The sequence below is a fragment of the Platalea leucorodia genome, assembly GCF_965183815.1.
Source record: "Platalea leucorodia genome assembly, chromosome: 1".
In the NCBI taxonomy this organism is placed as follows: Eukaryota; Metazoa; Chordata; class Aves; order Pelecaniformes; family Threskiornithidae; genus Platalea; species Platalea leucorodia.
This window is the reverse complement of record NC_138823.1, coordinates 76,908,742-76,928,851: the sequence shown is the minus strand read 5'-3', so window position 1 is coordinate 76,928,851 and position 20,110 is coordinate 76,908,742. Positions and strand designations below refer to the sequence as shown.

Here is a 20,110-nt window from a genome sequence, read left to right as displayed (position 1 = left end):
CTACAGGCCTGTCAGCCTGACCTCGGTGCCAGGGAAGGTTATGGAGCAGATCATCTTGAGTGCCATCATGCGGCATGTACGGGACAACCAGGGGCTCAGGCCCAGTCAGCATGGGTTTATGAAAGGCAGGTCCTGCTTGACCAACCTGATCTCCTTCTATGACAAGGAGACCCGCTTAGTGGATGAGGGAAAGGCTGTGGATGTTGTCTACCTGGACTTTAGTAAAGCCTTTGACACCATTTGTCACAGCATTCTCCTGGAGAAACTGCCTGCTCGTGGCTTGGACGTGCGCACTGTATCTCCTTCCTTCCTATGTCAGTGTGCAACGAGAGACATGATAATGTTTTATGACACAAAATTAAAAACATTGATCTATCCACAGCTATAAAAAGTTCTAAAACTCTTCTGATATAATGTAAAAAAATGCACTTTTGAGTAGATCAACTATCTTTTTGATATTGACATGAATTTCACATGCAATACTTTGAAGCATTTTTACAATCAAGAAACTTTATTATTAAACCCTTACAATACTTTCTGCATATAAGCAGTAAATACATTCCATTAACTATAAAAATTCTAACCATTCCATAAAAGCAAGGCAGATTTTTACCTGAAAATGTAAAAAAGATTTCATTCTGTAGACCTCCTCTCTGCATTTTTACATGATGGCATTCTGACTTAATGTAACCTTACAAGAAAGGTCAGCAAGCGAGTTTGTTTAGTATCTGAAGCAATGCTTTCTCAAAAGAAGTATTATGAGAACTGTTGCAGGGGGCTGCATGATACTGGGCTGTGAACTCATAGTAATTTCTAGGATCAGAATAAGCTGCAGGAAAAAATGTGGAAGATGATGAGGAACATATATGAAGTAAAAAGAAGAAAAGTAAGTAAGTAAGTTGTGTATTTGAAAATAAAATTGCCAATTTAAATCCTTAATTTATAAGCAAAACCTAGTTTGCACCCCCAGAGAATTTTTAATGATAAAATGGTGTATGCTAGGCCAGCTAGAAACACTTAAGAGCTTTTACAAGTTTATGTTCTTATTTATATCCATAGATAAGTCTTACTCTTTATTATTGTAATTTTTTAATTTTTAAACCAACAGCAGATTACAGTAAAGGGATCATGATTATGAAAGCCAAGGTTAAGCAAACAAAATACCCATTAGTATGTGACACAATATTTCATCTCACACATTATGGCCAGTTATAGTACTATGTTATGTATTTTTTAGTCAACTATCACAGAAGTATTTTGAAGGGCTTAAAAACTGAATCCTCTTCCACAGAGATCAATAGAAGATACAGCTAATAAGATGAACAGGAATTCCTTCTCCGTGAGCAGAAGTAACTAAAAAAGCTTCCATATAGGTATGAAATTTACTTTTATGGATGGATCAACTATTTCACCTTTATTGCGAAGCTAAATGCATACCTGGGCATCTTTTACAAATAAGCCAATATACCATAAAATGCATGTTTCTAGTTATTTCATGATAACAGACCACAATGTTAAATAGAAAATGGGAGTAAAAGAATGAAGAACAGTGGTCATGATGTGGGTATACCCACAGAAAGGAGAAGGGAGCAGTGGGGAAGAAAGAACGAAGGAATAGAAACTGGACCAGCTGAAAGAAGAAGCAAAACATCCAAAATATGGTACCCAATTAAGACAGCTCATTAGATCCTCTACCTTGCTTTTGCCTCCCCCATTTCCTTTCCCTTGTTGCTGCATATTCCTGATTTTTTTGTATATATGTATGAAACTATAATTCTGTATGCTAACATTCAGATTGGATCCTTACTGAAGGATTTAAGTCTGCATTACTGAAAACTGTAACCTTTTCCATCAAAACTGTTTCAAAGAAACTTTTTCTTTTCCAGTTCTGTCAAGCAAGCTACCTGCTAAAAGTCATGGCTATTCTGTATGAAGGCTACTGTGTCAAAGTAAAATTAATTTACATGAGAGGTTAATTTAGGTTATTGTCCTCTACCATGTTTCTAAATGATCGCTGGTACGCATTTTAAATTCAAGAACAGACAGCTCCTGCTGAAGGCAATAGGAACTCTTGCCTACATCACCACAAGAATAAAGTATCCTTGAGAGAAGAAAAGGAGAGCTAGTAATGAATAAATGACGTTGCCTTTACAATTTTTCACTTTATCAAAGACTTTTTATCTGCTGACAGAAGAAAATGTAATCAGAACAGGAAAGAATAAGCTACAAATATTACATCATTAAATGATATGTACTTAACACATTCAGGTAATAATTAGGCATTAACATGTGTGAAATAAATCTATACAGCTGTGTTTTATTTCTCACTCAGCCACTGAGCTTTATTTAAGGCTCTGTAAATTACATTAAATGAACTGCCTGGTAGTAACTAATATTAAAAACAATTTCCTGGAGAAACAGAATGTCTTTATCTCTGCAAATTAAATTCTAAATAAGCCTACTTATTTAAAAATAGCAACATACATTTTAAAAAATAAAACTTTTTCAAGGCAACAACACACTTACCTGGATTGACAACTTACCATAAATAAGATATTTTATTACAAGGTTTTTATCAGGTTGTGTTGCTGTTAGCTTATAAACAATGGAACAAGTGTAAATTCCACTCAGGTTGAAGTGTCTCAATATTAAAGTTCCTGCTGGTGATATTTGCACACTGCTATTTTCTAGTAAACACAAAAATGAAATAAATTTAGTTGTCATCATGAGCAAATGCAGAAAGTAAGGGTCCAAATGGTTATTTATGGTTAAGCTGTGCACAAAATAATAATATTATGGATTCAGCTGAAGGCACAGGACTCAGAAACTGAAGCTGATTGGGTGTCACTCGGTTCAGCATTACACAAATATGCCTTACTGCTGCTATGTTTTTAAGTATTGGTTGTCAAAGAAACCTGTTTTTATTTGATCTCAGACATCTGTTGTTCTCTCCAACAACCACTTCCAAGAGCAAAAAACTCCCAGATAAAAGGGACAAATTGGGCAAATAATCTCTTTTTATATGTCTGTATAGTCAAACTGACTACTAACCTTTCAGTCTTCAGGAACTGCCTCACGAATTAGCTGCTGGTGGTGTTTAACATGCAGTAAACTTCAAAGTAGGCAAGACGGGAAATTCAAGTGAAGAAAGTATTGTATAACAGACCTTCCAAAAAATGATATGTATATGCCAAAATGAGAATCATGTATGTTTAAGACTGTAAAATAATCCTTCTGTATGGAAAGATATGTATTGTTATGGTGGCCTTAGTTCAAGGCAGAGAGGAAGGAGGATCCTACTTCAAAGGACAAATCATAAGCATGATTCTTTAACTGGGTTTTTAAAGAGAAAGGAAAGCACTGCTTAAGGTCAGATTTGGGCACTGATAATGGGCCATACAGTTGTCCCATGTAGTCTGCATGTGGGTTACATGATGACAGTTGATGAGTCCTTTCCAGACTTGAAAAGTCTTCAGGCAGTAACAATATAGATAGGAGTTTCTTAAATAGTAATATGCAGCCCATCTTGCTGGCAGCTGTCAAAGAAAACCTCGGGAACCACTAGATTAGAGTCGATAATAATAGACTTCAAGGTAAAATACTCACTTTGATAATATATTTTGAGAATGGATTTTTGTTTCCATTTTCAGATGCCAAAAAAAATCTCTTTAACATCCTAAATAATTTAGACCTTTTATGTAGACGATGGAAGCTTAGATAATTAGTGTGGTGCAAAAGCAGCATATTTTTAGACTGAAAAAATCAATGCTAAGGACATGAGATCTATACTACACACATCTTAGGGCTTTAACTTCAGACCAATCCTAATGTGGTTTTACAGTTTGAGTACGCATTATTTCTCGAAGCAAACCTTTCCAATTAGCTTCATCCAAAAGGAATCCAGTTTGTGCACTCAAAGACCAGACCATAATCCAGACAAAATGTGGTAAGTGGGTAGTCGAGCAATTCACTTCAAAGCCACACTCCTATTCAAACCAACATGTTACTGTAGATGCACGCTGATTTTCCTGGTATGCAATTTTAAGAAAGATATTGGGAAAAAAATAGCCTGATTAAAGTGCATCTTTTTACATACTTGGCAGGAGGGTGTAGGAAAACTTTGTTCCTCAGGAAACCATTTAATCTTTTAATTAACTTAATTTTGTCATATATATCACTGTGTTTAAAAAAAAAAAAATTCAAGTGCTGATAAAAAAGAGTACTACTAAAAGGACTGAAAGCGCAAATTCTTTGACAAGAATGGTTTGGGATTCCGTATCAGCCTAGGCTCTCACATTAATGGCACACTGTCTTTCATTTTTTGGATGATGAAGAGGTTTTTAATCTGATGATGAACTACTCAGGATGCTAAATCTATAAAATAGGATGTCATTTGCTACTGTACGCTGGAATAGTTATCAGATTAATATTGTCAGAAAACCAGCATAGATTTAAGAACTATAGTTCTGATCTTTGGCATGTGCAGCTGCCCTGTGTGGGCCAAAAGCAACAGCACCGTTAGTTGACTGGATAGCTGGAGCACCTTTAAGATATATCACAGACAGCTTTGGTATACTTATAAAACACATTACTGAACTGCAAAGATGACAAGAAGTCTGCAAAAGACAAAGCTTGGAAATCCAGTGAAGAGATCTGGTAACAAATATTTTTTGAAAGTACATCAACAGAAATGGAGAAGTAAAGTGTTCTTCTGATGGACTGAGTCCCTGAGCTTAGTATAGAATTTTATCCTACCTTGAACAATGAATGCTTCATATACCAGAAAAGATCAGAATGTTTACATAGTAAGCATTAATTATTTTAATGGTATGTCTGTGTGTGAAGAATCTCCTTTTGGATCATGAAATCAAGAGCATATCGTGTTGTTTGGAGGTTTTTTTTCCCCCCCCTAGTGGTATAATAGAAACCACACTTAAAATGCCTTGCTCCACGGGATTATGTGGATGAATTCTGCCTACTCAGATGAATTTGGGTTCACAAAACAGACTGTTAGCTTTAAAATGAAATTTTAAAAGTGATTAAGCCATCCACCATTTTCTTAAATCTTTTTCCATCTTATTCCTCTGCAGCAGGTTCAGTAAGACAGGTAAGCAGGATTACATATCACGTTTTGTGATGTGAATTACATTATATGATTTAATGTGTCTCTATACACAGGAGGCATTTCATATGCATGATGGACAAAAAAGCAAGGTGATCAAGTTCAGAGGTTCCCTGGAGTCAGTGAAAACTGGCATGATTTAAAACAGAAGAGAAGTTCTTTTTTAATTCATGCTAACAGAGGAAGCTAGACCATTTTCCAGGATCCTCAGGAATCAGAAGGATGCAAAACAGAGCTATTCCTATGAGAATTATATTACAGAGACTAAATCCCTTAACTTTCCATATCCTTGTATAATTATATTTAAAACTAAGTGTTCCTATATTTTAGTTGCCCTGTTTACTAAACTTAAAACCAACAGATTGATTCTCCTTCCAGTTCTTTCAGTGCAAAAAAGTTACTCCCGATCCTCCCACCCCATTTCTTATTCAGACCAGTTTTGCAGTAAAGCAACAACTTCTGTATTTTGAAATTATATATTAAGAACAAAAGTAAATGACAGCAGAATCAGGCCAATGGACTTTTCAGAAGCAGATTTTTCAGACATTTAGAAACATCTATCAATCCAGATCATAAATTCTAATCTTCAGATTAGACTACTCAGCATGTTCAAATTTAAATATGCAATATCTAAAGATGTCCAAATAGGTAAATTCAGTGATGAATTATAGATGTACAGAAACAAAAACTAGCACGGTATGTAATAAACCTGAGTTCACCTGAAAAGTTCCTTAGGAATGAAACCTACTCTGTTTTGTAGTCCAGACAGGAGTCTGACAGTCTCTCAGGAAACATGTGTAAGTCATGTATCAGTTATAAGGATAGCATGAGTATACAGATATATGCATCTACTAAAAGCAGCTTCATATTTCTTCTAATTCTCTTTCCTTCCCTCCCCACAGGAGAACTGTTTGATATACCAATAGTAGGTTTTAGAGTATCTGGGGTTTAGCTTGTAGTTGAGAGGCTGAGTGCAGTATTTAATTTGTCAGTTGCTTTGTTTTACAAAACTATAGTACACACTTTTTTCAGTCCTGTGAAAGGACAGTCACAATCTTCCGACACAAATATTCCTTCTATGCATATATTAGGTGGCAATGTGTATGAAAAGCAGTGGATTTTCGCTAAATCCAAATTCCTAGGTTCATTTTCACCAAACTAGAACAGGCCTATTCCAATGTCTGCATTCGGAAAAAAAGATCAAAATGCTCTCTCTTTTTTGTTCTATTTAGCTGTTCAGAACACCATCAAAAATGCTGGTTTATGCCATAAAACTTTAAGATCCAGAAAATAAGAATCAATAATTTTAGGTTTTTTCCTCCACTTAAAATGTATTTTGAAAAATCTCTTATTCTCAACCAGCCCAACAGCTGTTTAAAAACTTCAATTTCCAGATCTTAATACAAAAGAGTCACTATGCTAAGTGAAGAAAAATGACTTGCTAATTTTGAAGTTGTAATGATTTTAAATTACATTTTGTGCAGTATTTAATTTTTCATTACTCTTTCAACTGCACCTAAGTGGACTGGAACTATCTGTGAACAAAGTTGCTTGTTCAAAACACAGAACTGTTTTTTAATGGCTACAGAAAGAAAAGTGTTTACTGCTCTTTGTGAGCTTTTACTGTAGTCATGATGTTTGACGTATATAGCTAGACAGACTTCTGGGGCACAAAACACCTTTTTAGCATGTGTGTCAAGGGCTGGTGTGCCTGAAAGAGAATCTGTTTTTTCGAACTATGACAGATAGTACAATGAAAGATAGGCTCTCTTCCTACAGATTTTATGCTTAAATAATTGCATTTATTTTGAAGCGTTCCAAGAAGCAGTATCTTGTTAGTCTTTCCTAAAACTCGATTCACAATTCTACATTTCCACTGAAAGGATTCTTTTCTTTCCCACAACCACACTGAAAAAGTATGAAATAGTGTATCAAGCAAGGTTTATGAATCCCAATTTCCTACTGTTATGGAGATTCTTTATGATAGAAGACTAACTAGTCACACTAAAACCCAGATGATTTTTACCACTTAGAGAGGATTACATCCATTCTAAAAGGAGGCTGAATGATCAAATTCTTTTACACAGCAAACATTTAATGAGCTAGAAACTTTAAATAGTTTTTTGTCTGTTTATACTTTCTTTTCTCCGAGTCAAAAAAAAAACCAGAATGTGACAACAGCCCTAGGAGACTAAGAAGTATCTTTGTGGTATTTACCCAGATTTGTGGTGGCTGAAGCTGAAGTCCTCTCATTACCGCTTTTTTAAAATATTTTTTTTAAAACCTCTCTCATCCCTATAGAAAGTTATTTCAGGAAAACACAAGTTTTCTTCTCTTACTGAAATGTTTTTTGCCAGCCTGCTGCTGATTCTAGTACACCTGAAGTTGCCGCAGAGCCAAGAACCTCTGCCACCATGGCTTTTTTGCTAGTGAACCAAGGTTGACATAGCAACTCGGGATACTACTGAAGCAATCTGCCCGAAGAGATTTAAACCTGTCAAATGGAAGAAGTCTGGGGTCTCCACGGTTTTCTGTTCTGCATTCTTGAAACTGCAGTTTGAGTAAACAGAAGCCAGAGGAGTGAAACAGGCAATTTTTGTTAATTGTGAATCAGGAGGTTGTCTTCTGTCTGATCAGATTAAGCTCAGTACATAAACACATGACAATATACCTGATACTGTGTCTGTCATGCATCACAAACCAGGCATCAAAATATACCAGTTACAATGCAGGACACTCTGCTAACCAGAATATATCCATCCCAAGGGAGATTAACAGTTTCATGTAAAATGCCATAGCCCACAGGCTTAAGTGTAAGCAAACCCACCTATACCACTTTGAGGCAAAGAATGCTAAAAATTGTTTCTGAGGGTGAAGTCTGTTATCAGATTCAGAGCAAAACCACAGTGTAGTGTTAGATGTCATATAAATGTGAAATGCTCTACTATGAAGGTTGGCAGGTAGAGGATTAAGAATGAAGAATCACAATGGTGAAAATGATATTTCAGATTGTGTAACGGGAAAAGTTACTTGACCAAGGACAGAGTTCTGATAGACAGCAGTATAGACTAAGAGGAAAGCAAATAGGATTTGGAAACACTGCCATTGTAAAAGGATGAATGGTTCATAAACTAAATTGTAAACTACAATAAGAGATTAAACAGGTTTATAAATTCAACACAATGCGTAATGTCCTTTTTAAAAATGAAATTCAACACAATGCGTAATGTCCTTTTTAAAAATGAAATTACACTAAAGGGTAAATGAGACATATGTAGAAGGAAACAAAAAACAGAAATCAGGTTCCCTGCTCAGACTTGGAAAGATATTGCTGATGAGTCGGTCATGATCTCTAAGCAATCCTAGTTATGTGAGAAAAAATTGCATGTACAAGTAGCCCAACATACTCCGTGCAGAAACAATGATTTGGGGTTTTCATGCCATACTAGCAGATTAGGACAATGATTTCATTAGAGGCATCTTTCTGAAAAATAATGTTTAAATTTTCCTTGAGCAGATTAACCAGAAATTGAAACTGGCAAGGATGTGAAGGGCCAACAGAAACACGTGCAATTGAGGAAGAGCAATAAAAATGTTGGCTCCAGGCTGAATGGGGCTGAATGACCTAGTGACAAATGACATGGAAAACACTGAGGTACACAACACCACCTTTGTTTCACTCATTCCTAGCAAGGGCTGCTTTCCAGCCCTGCCCCAGGCTCTACCAGAGTTTAGGGGAGATGCTACAGGGAGAGAGAAGTGTGGTGTTAAGGGCTTCCTTAAGTGAGCTGGACATACATAAGTTTATAGACCAGAATGAGATATACCTGAGGATGCCAAGGAAGCTGACTAATTAATGACTGTTATGGTGATGAGGTCCCCAATGACCAGAAAGACCAAAAAAATACATCCATTGTAAAAACAGGCAAGGAAGAAGACCCAGGGAATCAGAGGTCAGCCATCCTCACCTCAGGACCTGCAAAGATGATAGAACTGCTGCAAGTCATTTCCAGATGCATGAATGCCAAGACAGTGATTGAGAACAGGCAGCATCAATTTGCCATTGGCAAATCATGGCTGACCAGCCCAGGTGTCTTCTGGAATTAAATGGCTGCCTCTGAGGATGAGGGGAAAGCAGTAGATGTCATACACACCGAAAGTCTTTAGCAAGGATTTCAGTATGGTCCTCCATCACGTCCTTGTAGCCCAACTATGGGCATATGGACTAGACAAGTGGAATACAAGATGGATGAAAAACTGCGTTGTCATTTTGAAGATTGGTCTACCTCGCAGCCAGTTATGAAGAGCTTTCCTCAGGACTGACAAAAGCACCAGAACTGCTTAACATCTTTACCAGTATCCTACACTACAGGACTGAATGCCTTCTTGTCCAGTATGCAATAGTGGATACAGAAGAATAATTTGAGAACTTTTATAGTCTTAAGATCAGGAGGTATGTCCATCCCAGCTAATAATCATTTTTTTACAGTAGCTTATATTGCAGAAAACAGCAAATTATGTATTTCCAATTGTACAATAGTGTATCATGGAAATATCATGGTCATTTACAGGTGGTGTTTCAGTTTTTAACCCCGAAGCATGAAAATTAATATGAATTCTACATGTTACGGGAACTGCCAATATGATTAGTCTTTTTTCCATTGCAAATCCTTAATACTTTTTCTCAAAATTTACTAACTGACAGGCTTTAGTAATAGTCTATTGGGCAAAACTGTATACATTGCATATCTCTCCCATTTCACATTTTGTTTTTTATTTCCTCAAGGTCATTTTATTCTGTCCTGTAGCAATATTAAAAAAAATACATATCCCTAATAAAAAGTAACAAAATTACGGTGTCATTATTATCATAACCTGCCAAGATGGTAAATTCTGTCCCACCACTGTAAATTTCTGTAACAGTTTTGTAAACATTTACCACAGGAATAATATAACAGAAGGGCATCTGATTGATAGAAAATAATGGCTGAAAAAATATCTACCAGGTATAACCTTATTCTTCTTCTTTCAAAATAAAGTCTTACTCTTTTAATTACAGTTCTTTGCTGTTTTTCTTATTTGTTCATATTCTCTCCATTATAAAAATATTTACCTTAGATAGTGATGCAAAAAAGAACATGTATGTCAGGTTTTTTAAAAGTGTAGGATTTTAATAGTGTAGCATTGTATTTAAGCAAATTTTGGTGGAAAAAAAACCTCAAAATAGAGATGTTGCCCAGCATCTCAAAAGAACACTGGAGCCAAGTCTAGTATAGTCATAATGGTCTGTCCCAGAGAAGGTGGAAACATTCTTTATTAATACTAAATTGTTTTGAAACAGTTGGGACAAAACATTTTAATCTTGCCTTCTACCTTTCAAATTGCCCTGTGCCATTCACGCAGCAGCCATGTTTACAGACATGAGTCAGAACCAGAAGAGAGAAAAAGTACGCTAATAGGATGAACCTTTAGACCACTCAGAGCCATTATTTAACATTAATGCTAAATAATATTGTAAGTTAAACTACTAACAGAAACCTTTAAAAACAAATTATTTCCCAGAATTGTTTCACCTTTGGATAAAAATTGATATGTCTAAGAACTTGTACCAAAAATAGGTCAAAAAATGTTGTCTTTTAGCATTCCCCCGAACAACAGAACTATCACTTCTAGATATGCTACTAGTGAAGCTGTAACTGGAAAACACACATGGAGAAAACTATGGGGAAGAGTATTACTGAAACCGAACCTTCAACGTGCATTTAGAGAAAAAGCAACATGAGAAAATATATGGCAATGAGGAACAGCCTGATCTTTAATTTTCAGATTTTCCAATAATTGTTTTGTTTAATGAGAAGAGAAAGTGATAATATTATATTCTGGAGTTAGATGGATTTAACTTAGAAAGCAATTAATTCTTATCTCTTCTTAATTTTTGTTGTAGAATATAACATAAATTTCAAGTCTCAGGTTCTGTGTACATAACAAGTAAGATGAAGTCGGAATACCTACCGTGCAAGAAAGCAGCATTTTGGAGCAAGAGTCCTGCAGCCAGGTGGAAGAGTACACAGAACATTGTTATTTTCATAACAATTACAGAAAATAATTATCTTGGTTTCATAAAAATTATGAGTAAGAATAAAAAAAAAGCTATGAAAAATAAATTCCAATGATGGAAATACATGCTGTGGGATAGCCTATTAAGTATACATAAGTCAGTACAGAAATGTAATTAATTAAACCACTTAAAACCATTTAAAACAATTCAACAACAAGAAATATGATAAAGAAGTGCCTTTTCTTAGTAAAAAACAATATTTTCACTAAAATTTGTTACATTATGTTTAAAGAAAGATACCTGGAAATACAACAGATCCCACTATTTTAAGCTATTGTGTTTTGGCCCTGCACTTAAAAATCTCTTTGAGGGCTGAACTGTTAAAAGATAAAACAATGACATTAATACAACTATTTAATTTACCTGAAAAATCAAGCAGCATACTTCAGGTTAATCTACACCCTTTAATAGACTTGTTCGTCAATGAATATTAAGTTAATACTTGCCTAATGTCTTATACAATGCATGACTCTCATTAAGGCAACAAAAAACAATGACAAAGGACTAATATAAAAAAAGCATCCTTATTTTAAACAGCACAAGTTTAAATTTAGTTTTAAATATATCCATGTTTTACAAAAGAACTGTCACATTTTAAATTAAGACTGTACAAAATGGGGATAATGGGGATAGGCACTGTCCAAAATAAGGATAAAATTTAGCTGCATTGTTACTATACCCTCAGTTGGGATGCCAATCAATGTGTATACTGACCACTAAGGAAGCAATGAGCTTGGGTTCTGTCATGATTGTGATTTCCTTAATTTCCACATGAAAAGAAATATAAGGTATTTTATAGCTATTTTAATTTGCATTTCTTCTATTTTAAATAGAAATTAAAAAACATTCATAAAGTTTGCAAAGCTTTGCAAGACATACAAGGCTTCTGAAAGAAAACTGAAGTATCTTTCAGGTGGGCATTCTAGTACAAGGCAGACCTGAGTTTCTTTTACAGAGTTTCCAGAGATACAGAACTGAAGCCAACAGAAAGATAAGGGCTGTTAGGCTGCTCAGCATTTTGTGTTCTTTGTCTCCACCTCCTGCTTGGAAAGAACGTGGGCTACTGGGAGTTAAGGTATGCTTGTGACTTCCAAAACTTTCAGGGAATCTGGGAAGAAAGCAAATAAGAAAGGAATAGAAATCCTTGAATACAAGAGACGGCAATAAAATACTGAACACAGCAGCAGCAGCAGCAATTATTTCATGAATATGGGCTGAATAATTATGTGGCACCAGACCAGTGCTTGTTGCTAACTTAGGTTCAATATTCAAAAACTAAAAGCGACAATAAATACTCTGGTAAACCGGTTATAGATTAAGGCACTTTTGGGGGGCAATGAGAGTGGGGTCGAGTCCCAGCTTTGTTTCAACTTATCTTGATTTAAGCAATAATGGGAAATTATCAATTCATCCCACTTATTATACAAATGGTAGTTGTACTTCTCTACAGTGTTGTTATGGAAAACAGAAGCAAGGCAGATTCTGCAGCTGTCAGGACAAGATAATCAAGGTAAGCTAAAAGAACTGCCAGTAATTGTCATTTCAGCATGTAAGCAGAGTACATAATTGAAAATACTTAGAAAGTAGGAAGAAATAAAACCTTGCTTGAGAAAAAAAAAAAAAAAGAGATAAGATAATCATAAGCGTAGTCTCATATATGATGGATTTCTGTGATTAACAGTTTAATTTACTTTGCAATATTTCCTCACTGTGTACCACTTCCACAACTTTGTTTGAGGAGCAAAATTTTTCAAATAACTTCATTTTCCCCAAAGACCTCCTACAAGGGTTGGAGAGTTTTTGTTGAAAAACAAAATGGATTGAAATTTTCTCACTGGAAAATTTATGTTAAGTCTTTTAGAATTCTGGTGAACTGGCAGAAACAAAACTGATTTTTCACTAAAATTCAGCTCCCAAAAGAACATGATCAGATTCTTCATTGACAAAAATCAGCATATGCTTTCATTTTAATAAAAGCATACTAATTTATAGCAAATTATAAATTCTACCTGAAAAACAGCCCATTTTAAAATTCCTCCTGCCACTATTATCTGTCCGCATGATCCATAAATATTTTAGGAACTGTCAAGTTGATTTATGTATCATAATTGGAAAGGAAAAACAAAATCCACCAAAACGAATGAGAGAAAAACTGAAAACAACAATCTTCTACAGAAAGTATTCAAAGTTTATGAGAAGGCAATTGAACAAATGCATCTATAAAAGTTAAGCATTGCAAATTGACAAGGTGTGAGCAGATATACATAACTTTATGGGATGTTTAGGCACTACTTAACCAATGCAGAAGGAAAGCAATATTTTTTTACAATAATAATATAAACCCAAAGATGGAGCTCTTGAACTGTTTATTTAAAAAGAACTAGAAAAAGTGGAAGCAATATGGTTACTAAAGGAAGGTATTCTAAAACTTCTAGAATTACTTTTTTGGTATCTTCAATGAGAACGCATGCTAGATTTTGAGACAGTCAGCTTAAATGCTTTTTCATGTGTATACACGTTTCATTTGCATAGCAGCCATTTCAGTCAGTAAATGTTTCTGTCCGCATGTGAATCCCAACTCTCATACACTCTTTCCCTCACTTTCTACATTGCCTTTTAATTTTTTTTCGAAGCCTTTTTTCAGGTTTCCTATTTGAATTCATTTGCTCTCCTCCTAATCACCTGGAGTTTCAATGGCGCTTCCTGCAGGACTTTCTAGCAAAAATGATCTTCCAATTCTCACTCTCTATTTTAAGAGTGCATATGATCAGGTTAAAAAGCAGCTTTTCATAGAAAAATAAGAGTATCAAGAGGTCATTAAGTCCCAGAGAAAGAGCAACAAAAACAATACAGGACAAGGGAAGTGCTTAAACTGCATTTTAAAGTCATTAAATATATTATTCCATCCCTTCAATTTGAACCTGCACTTAACAAGTTGTGAGAAAAGCTGTTTCACTCATTTTTGAGAAAAATAAGTGAGATTTCTGGATTAATTCCCCCAACTAAGTTTTTGAAACAGACCAATACACTAGAAATATATAGGATCTGTTTCCTCATTGTCTTGTACTTCTTACAGGCACAATACAAGGTGTGAGCAACAGTTCCTTTTGCAGAATGAGACAGATGAAGAAAACCAGGTTTATGTCACTGGCAGACACATGGAAGTTTAGGGTAATTCATCCCCAAGTCAGGGTGATTCAAGCTTCCCAGCTGCCTAAAGAGACATTCCTGAAGACTGGAATTCAAGGGTACATTTGCCATATAAAGTGGCTATGTTACTTGAGGATTCATTGGGCGACTTTAAAATCTGATGGAGTTAAATTCAACAGCTTTGCTATTAATTTATGCCACCGAAACAGGCCCAAGATCCTGCAGAGAGTTAAATTTAAGTGTAAAATGCTAACACCCTGTTTGATGTGTTTAAAATCTACTTGGCAGATGCATATATTCTACTCAAACACTGAGAGAAATTGAGCTCATGTATTTCTAAGGGGTTCTGCCTATAGGGGAAAGAGTCTCAATTCGCAGGTGGGTTGTACCTGCACAGACAAACAACCCCTCCTGCTCCTCCCTGGTCGGAGGGAGTTACAACAGTGCCAAGCAAAGAGGGGTCCATCCCTTCCCTCTTCCTGCCCAAAGGAGGAATCCAGGTAGGTTAGTACAGACCGGATCAGCATTCGTTCCTATGCCCATTGAGCTGAAAGGGAATGCCATTCACCCACTTGAAAGTTTCACATGAAGTACATTCTGCTATTTCATAAAATATTTTATTCTGAATCTTTTAGCCTTAAAATGAACATTGCAGTTGCAAAACCGATCATCTTCAAAATAATTCATCAGAAAATTAAATTTGGTCTGAAAATGGCAGTGGCAGGGAACAGTTCAAAATGAGCCTTAAATAAACAATCAATTTATTAATTAATAAAATCCTGTATTACTAGAATGTTCAATTGGCATAGTTTCAATTCATTTATTTAGAAATGAAAATTCTATGAGGCGATAGGAAAAAATTTATTTAAGTTATGGTAATTGCTAAAAGTTTTTTCAAAGTAATTATGTTTTGAGATAATTTTTGTAAAGAGATTTCTGCACCAAAAGAGTATATAAATAGCAACACTACTTACTTAAGTTTTTTTTTCTCAATCATGCTAATAGTCAAGTGTTTTCTCATATCCAAGTATTTTAATTACGGCTGGCATTTCTAAGCTGCCTATTGATGGTAAGTGCTGTGCAGAAATATTACCATTTCTATTACTAGTCATATGAAAGTCATATAGAGGAAACCAAACTTCGGTTTCTAATCTGTCTCAGTTAAGTTTAACTCTTTTGACAAAAAGCCTGCAACATATGAACCATATTATGGTTTTCAAGTAGGCCTTCATATTTCCTTTCTGACAATTAGACCACTAACACATTTCATAAGTTAAAAAAGGAGACTTTTTTTCCTTATCATATTGCAAGCTAAAGTTGAAGATGTTTTATCTTTTCAGTAAGACAGAAACTTCCTTCAGATGGCTCAGAAAAGTCAAATGTAATTAAGCCATTTTAAGAAACATGCTCCACTTCGTCCTCAAAAAGTTTAATTACTCACTTAGGGAAAAACGCATAAGCCAAAACTGTCAGCATTAGTAAAGAAAAAAACAAAATGAAAAATCCTTAAAGAAAAAGGGTCATATTCTTTATATCCATCTGAACTCAAGACTATATAAATAACACCCCAGTGCAATAAAATTGAAGGAAGTGTCTCTTTTGGAGTTGACAATGTCTATTATGCCTACCAAAACCAAATACAGAAGAAATACTATGACAACAAAGTATCAGTGAATATACACCGAGATACTGCAGATGGTTTTCCCTTTTTTGTCAGAGAGTAGAAGAACTTTGAACTTCAGCTCTGATCTCACTCCTGGAAAAGACCTTGACTTTCTCAAGGAACTGGTGAAATTCGATCATAACCAGATCATGGAATAAGAAGATCTGGCATGTATGCACACTAATGTACAAATTAAATAATCTCATTTAAAACTATCAGAAAACCGAAGTGATTTACTACGGTCAAATTTCAAAACCTCACTAGGAAGCAGAGACTGCCATTTCAGGGCATTCCCAGCCTTAGAGTTGAGAGGCCATACAGCTGAATTTCCCAACCAGTGACAGCTGACAGCTGCAATTATGCACCCAGTGGACACAAGATCAGCACTAGTACACCAGAAATGTACAGTCTTGGTGTCCTGCCACATAACTATTTCTGTACCTCGGAGCCTTCAACAAAGTGATGCAGCTCTTTTAGCCGAGTACCGAAGTAACCAGCTACTCACTGCCCATGCAACTCGCCTGTGGTGTTAGACCCCCTCAGGCATGCAGCTTCTTTGGTACATAGGAAGGAGAATCACCCCTCTCCCCAGCATTCTCCGTTCATTTTCGAGGAAAAAAAGATTACCTAGATAATCCTTTAGTTTTCCTCCGCATGTGGAAAGTAAATTTAATCCCACTGGTGGATATGGTGGGTGTAGGTGGGCAAAAGCACTGACAGGTATTTAACAAAACCCACAGGGGAAAGGCGGATGTTAAAGGGCATAGCTCCTGTATTATGGAACAGCACCGCCCTGATACCAACACAAACTTAAAACTACCAGGCTGGAAAGAGGGTCACATGTAGCAACAAACGCATCTGCTTTTGTAGAACAGTGTAAACAAATGCGTGAAGGCAAGTCATATGAGGAGCGGCTGAGGGAGCTGGGGTTGTTTAGCCTGGAGGAGGCTGAGGGAAGACCTTATAGCTCCCTACAACTACCTGAAAGGAGTCTGTAGCGAGGTGGGGGTCGGTCTCTTCTGCCAGGTAACAAGCGATAGGACGAGAGGAAACGACCTCAAGCTGCGCCAGGGGAGGTTTAGGTTGGATATTAGGAAAAACTTCTTCACGGAAAGGGTAGTCAGGCACTGGAACAGGCTGCCCAGTCCCCATCCCTGGAGGTATTTAGAAGACGAGTAGCTGTAGTGCTTAGGGACATGGCTTAGTGGTGGACTTGGCAGTGCTAGGTTAATGGTTGGACTTGATGATCTTAAGGGTCTTTTCCAACCTAAACGATTCTGTGATTCTATGACAAAGGCATAGGCAGGGAGGGAACTCAGGAAAACCTGTAAAATTCATACCCAGTGCTCGTCCAGGCCCTGTGGGGAAGGAGCAGCCTGGAGCCCGAGGCCCGGCGTGTCGCCGGCCTGAGTCGAGTGGCCCCCGAGCGGCGGCCGCCGGGCGGCGCCACCCCGCCGCCCCGAACGCTGCCCGCGGGGCGCGCCTGCCGCAGGGCGGGCAGGAGGAGGAGCAGGCGGCGGCCTGCAGGCGGCAGCGGCCGTTAGCCGCCCCCAACGGCCGCCGGGCCAGGCGCGCGGGGCAGGGGCGGCGAGGCGAGGCGAGGCGAGGGCGAGCCGCGGGGGTGGAGGTGGCTTCGCCGCCCTCCGGCCTTCCTTGCCCTGACCCGCCGCGGGGAAGTCAGCGGCGGGGCTTTCCCAGCCGCAGTGCCAAGCTCTGCACTTGCGTCTCTGGCCAAAGGGGGAGGGGGGAGGCTTTCACATCCTCAAACCCCAGGGAAACATCTGCCGCCGCGGCAGCTCCATCGTCAATCGTCCAGCTGCCGGGTTATACATAATTAATCCCAATCCAGTAATGCACCAGCACGCCCGCACCTCCGCTCCCGGGGCAGCTCCTTTGAAACAGCCAGGCCTGCCGTGGTGCAGACCGCACCTCGTCGTGGCCAAAGGTACGGTGGACTTGCTTCATGCTCACTGCAGTTGTTCCTAAAAAAAAAAAAAAAAAAAAAAAAGAGCAAGGAAGTTTCCATTGCAAAACCGAAGAACTGTGCTGATCTAGTCACTGTCATGAGCATTTAGAGCTGTGCTGCTCAGTCTTTATAGTGCTACTTCAAAAAAGCAATTAAGAAAGTGTCTGGAAACCCAGGACATTTGCAGGTTTTCATGGCATAAGAGTATTTAATTAGTAGTAGGTTAGAGAAAGGATTTTTTGAAAGAATGGAGGGGGAGAAAATGAGTTATCTGGGAAGAAAAAAAAGTCTGGCAGGAAAATTTCACTCTGTTGGAAAATTTGGTGTGCTGTTACTGTGCCAGAGAAGAAAAATAGCTGTTTACATCAAAGAACCAAGAAGACTGCTCCACGGGAATCCTGAAGGAAAACAAAAGGCGGACGTCTAATAAAGAGGACTAGCTTAGACATATGACCAGCTCATCCATGTGCTTCCTTAAAGCATGGATCACTTCTGAAAATGGACAGTAGAAATAATTCAGCCTTACTTGGCAAATTTACTTCCCAGGATAATCTGGACAGAATCCCTGTCAACAAAATCCAAGATAAAGCTTTAATTGTATTTCACTCTGCAAAATGAGTGCAACAAAACATGAGTCATCCTTGCAATATCTTCCATCCTGTGCCTTACCTGCATCCCATCTCTTTGCCTCCTTTCCTGCCATCTCTTTCTAAAGCTTTCCAGGAGAAGGTAAGCAGGGAGAAAAGGTCAGTCTGCAACACTGGATGTTATTTCTAGTGTAAAACTGATTATATTTGGTATGGAGATTACTGAGTGTCAATAAATATAGACACCAGTATGGCATTTTGAAGTATTGTTACTGGCAGAAGTCAAATTTCGGAAGTATCTTTTCACTAACTCAAATGTACAAGTGTGATAGCAAGTGGACACAAGAAGTGTCAGACAAAGAGTTCTGTGTTTTCATAGGGTTGCCTTAGCCTTACAGTGCTGGTACTGCATATACAGTGTTCTCAGCTGTCACTTTTTACCCATTTTAGTTCTTGTGACCTATGTATGAAAGCTGTCTTAATAAAGAAGGAAGCTTTATTTATTTATTTATTTTGTGCTTCATCAGCAAACTACTCCAAAAAAACCCCACCATTATGGGACACAACTTTTTATGACTGTAAACCTGTACTGTAATAAATGTTGGGCCCATTTCGTGTTAACCAAGAGCAAGTTAGGAATTCGGGGAAGTTACATCTGTGTGAGACTAATGTAAATGAGAGAATGATCAGACTCTGTGCCCTGATTGTTCCTGACAAGGCCACAAAATAAAGGCCCCCATAGTGTGAATTGAGCTGTCCAAATAAATGCAGTTTGGTTTTTCCGAAGTGCCAGACCTTTGCAGACAGCACTGAATTCATGCAGAGAGGACCCCTATAAATCAGACTGCTTTTGTTTAGATTGCTAAATGAAGACCATCGAGCTTGGGATTAGGAAATGAGTGCTGCATATTCTGACCTGTGACATTAAGGGATTTGCCAACCTGCTAGAACAAATGGCAAAACTCTGGAGGAAATTGAGCTGCATGCAAAACTCTGGTGTCAATGTGATTTACTTATTCCAAGTAATAATTGTAATTTTTCTGGATTTGCATTTATCTGTGGTTGTGTTTGATAAATTTTGTTTGTGTTAAATTTGTGTTTCAATTTAATTCATATTTGTGATCTAGATACCAACAGAATAGCTTATTTTAAAATACTTCAATGAAAACACCATATAATTCTTAGTAAGACTGAAAACTTCTTAAATTTTGCTTCTACTAGATGAATAAGTAATTGCTAGTGCCATTTCAGGTTGCTGTGTGTATCCACTTAAAGGACTAGATTACTGTGGTTCGCATGAACCATGTTTCACACCAGGAGACGTTTTATTGTGAGGTGGTTTCCATCGTTACCACGGAACAAAAAAACTCTCTGCTCATTCAATGTCTCTGTTCTTTTTGTACCATACTTGATAAATCTCTTTTCAGGCAAGAATTCACTACTTAAACCACTGCCTTGCTCTTTATGGTTTCCATGTACTGATCTTCTGCAGGATGACCTCTAG

At 37.3% G+C, this 20,110-nt stretch overlaps 1 protein-coding gene across 1 annotated transcript in view; it reads right to left on the bottom strand.

Annotated features, from left to right (window-relative positions):
* Positions 1 to 18,722, bottom strand: part of ZPBP (zona pellucida binding protein) — a gene marked incomplete at both ends in the record, with an annotated part of 32,164 nt that extends 13,442 nt beyond the window's left edge. Inside the window, 6 exon segments of the mRNA XM_082329163.1 lie at positions 585 to 688; positions 691 to 712; positions 714 to 829; positions 2,544 to 2,687; positions 17,925 to 18,035; positions 18,689 to 18,722. Coding sequence (XP_082185289.1) covers positions 585 to 688; positions 691 to 712; positions 714 to 829; positions 2,544 to 2,687; positions 17,925 to 18,035; positions 18,689 to 18,722 — 531 coding nt within the window.
* Positions 18,723 to 20,110: the final 1,388 nt, after the last annotated feature.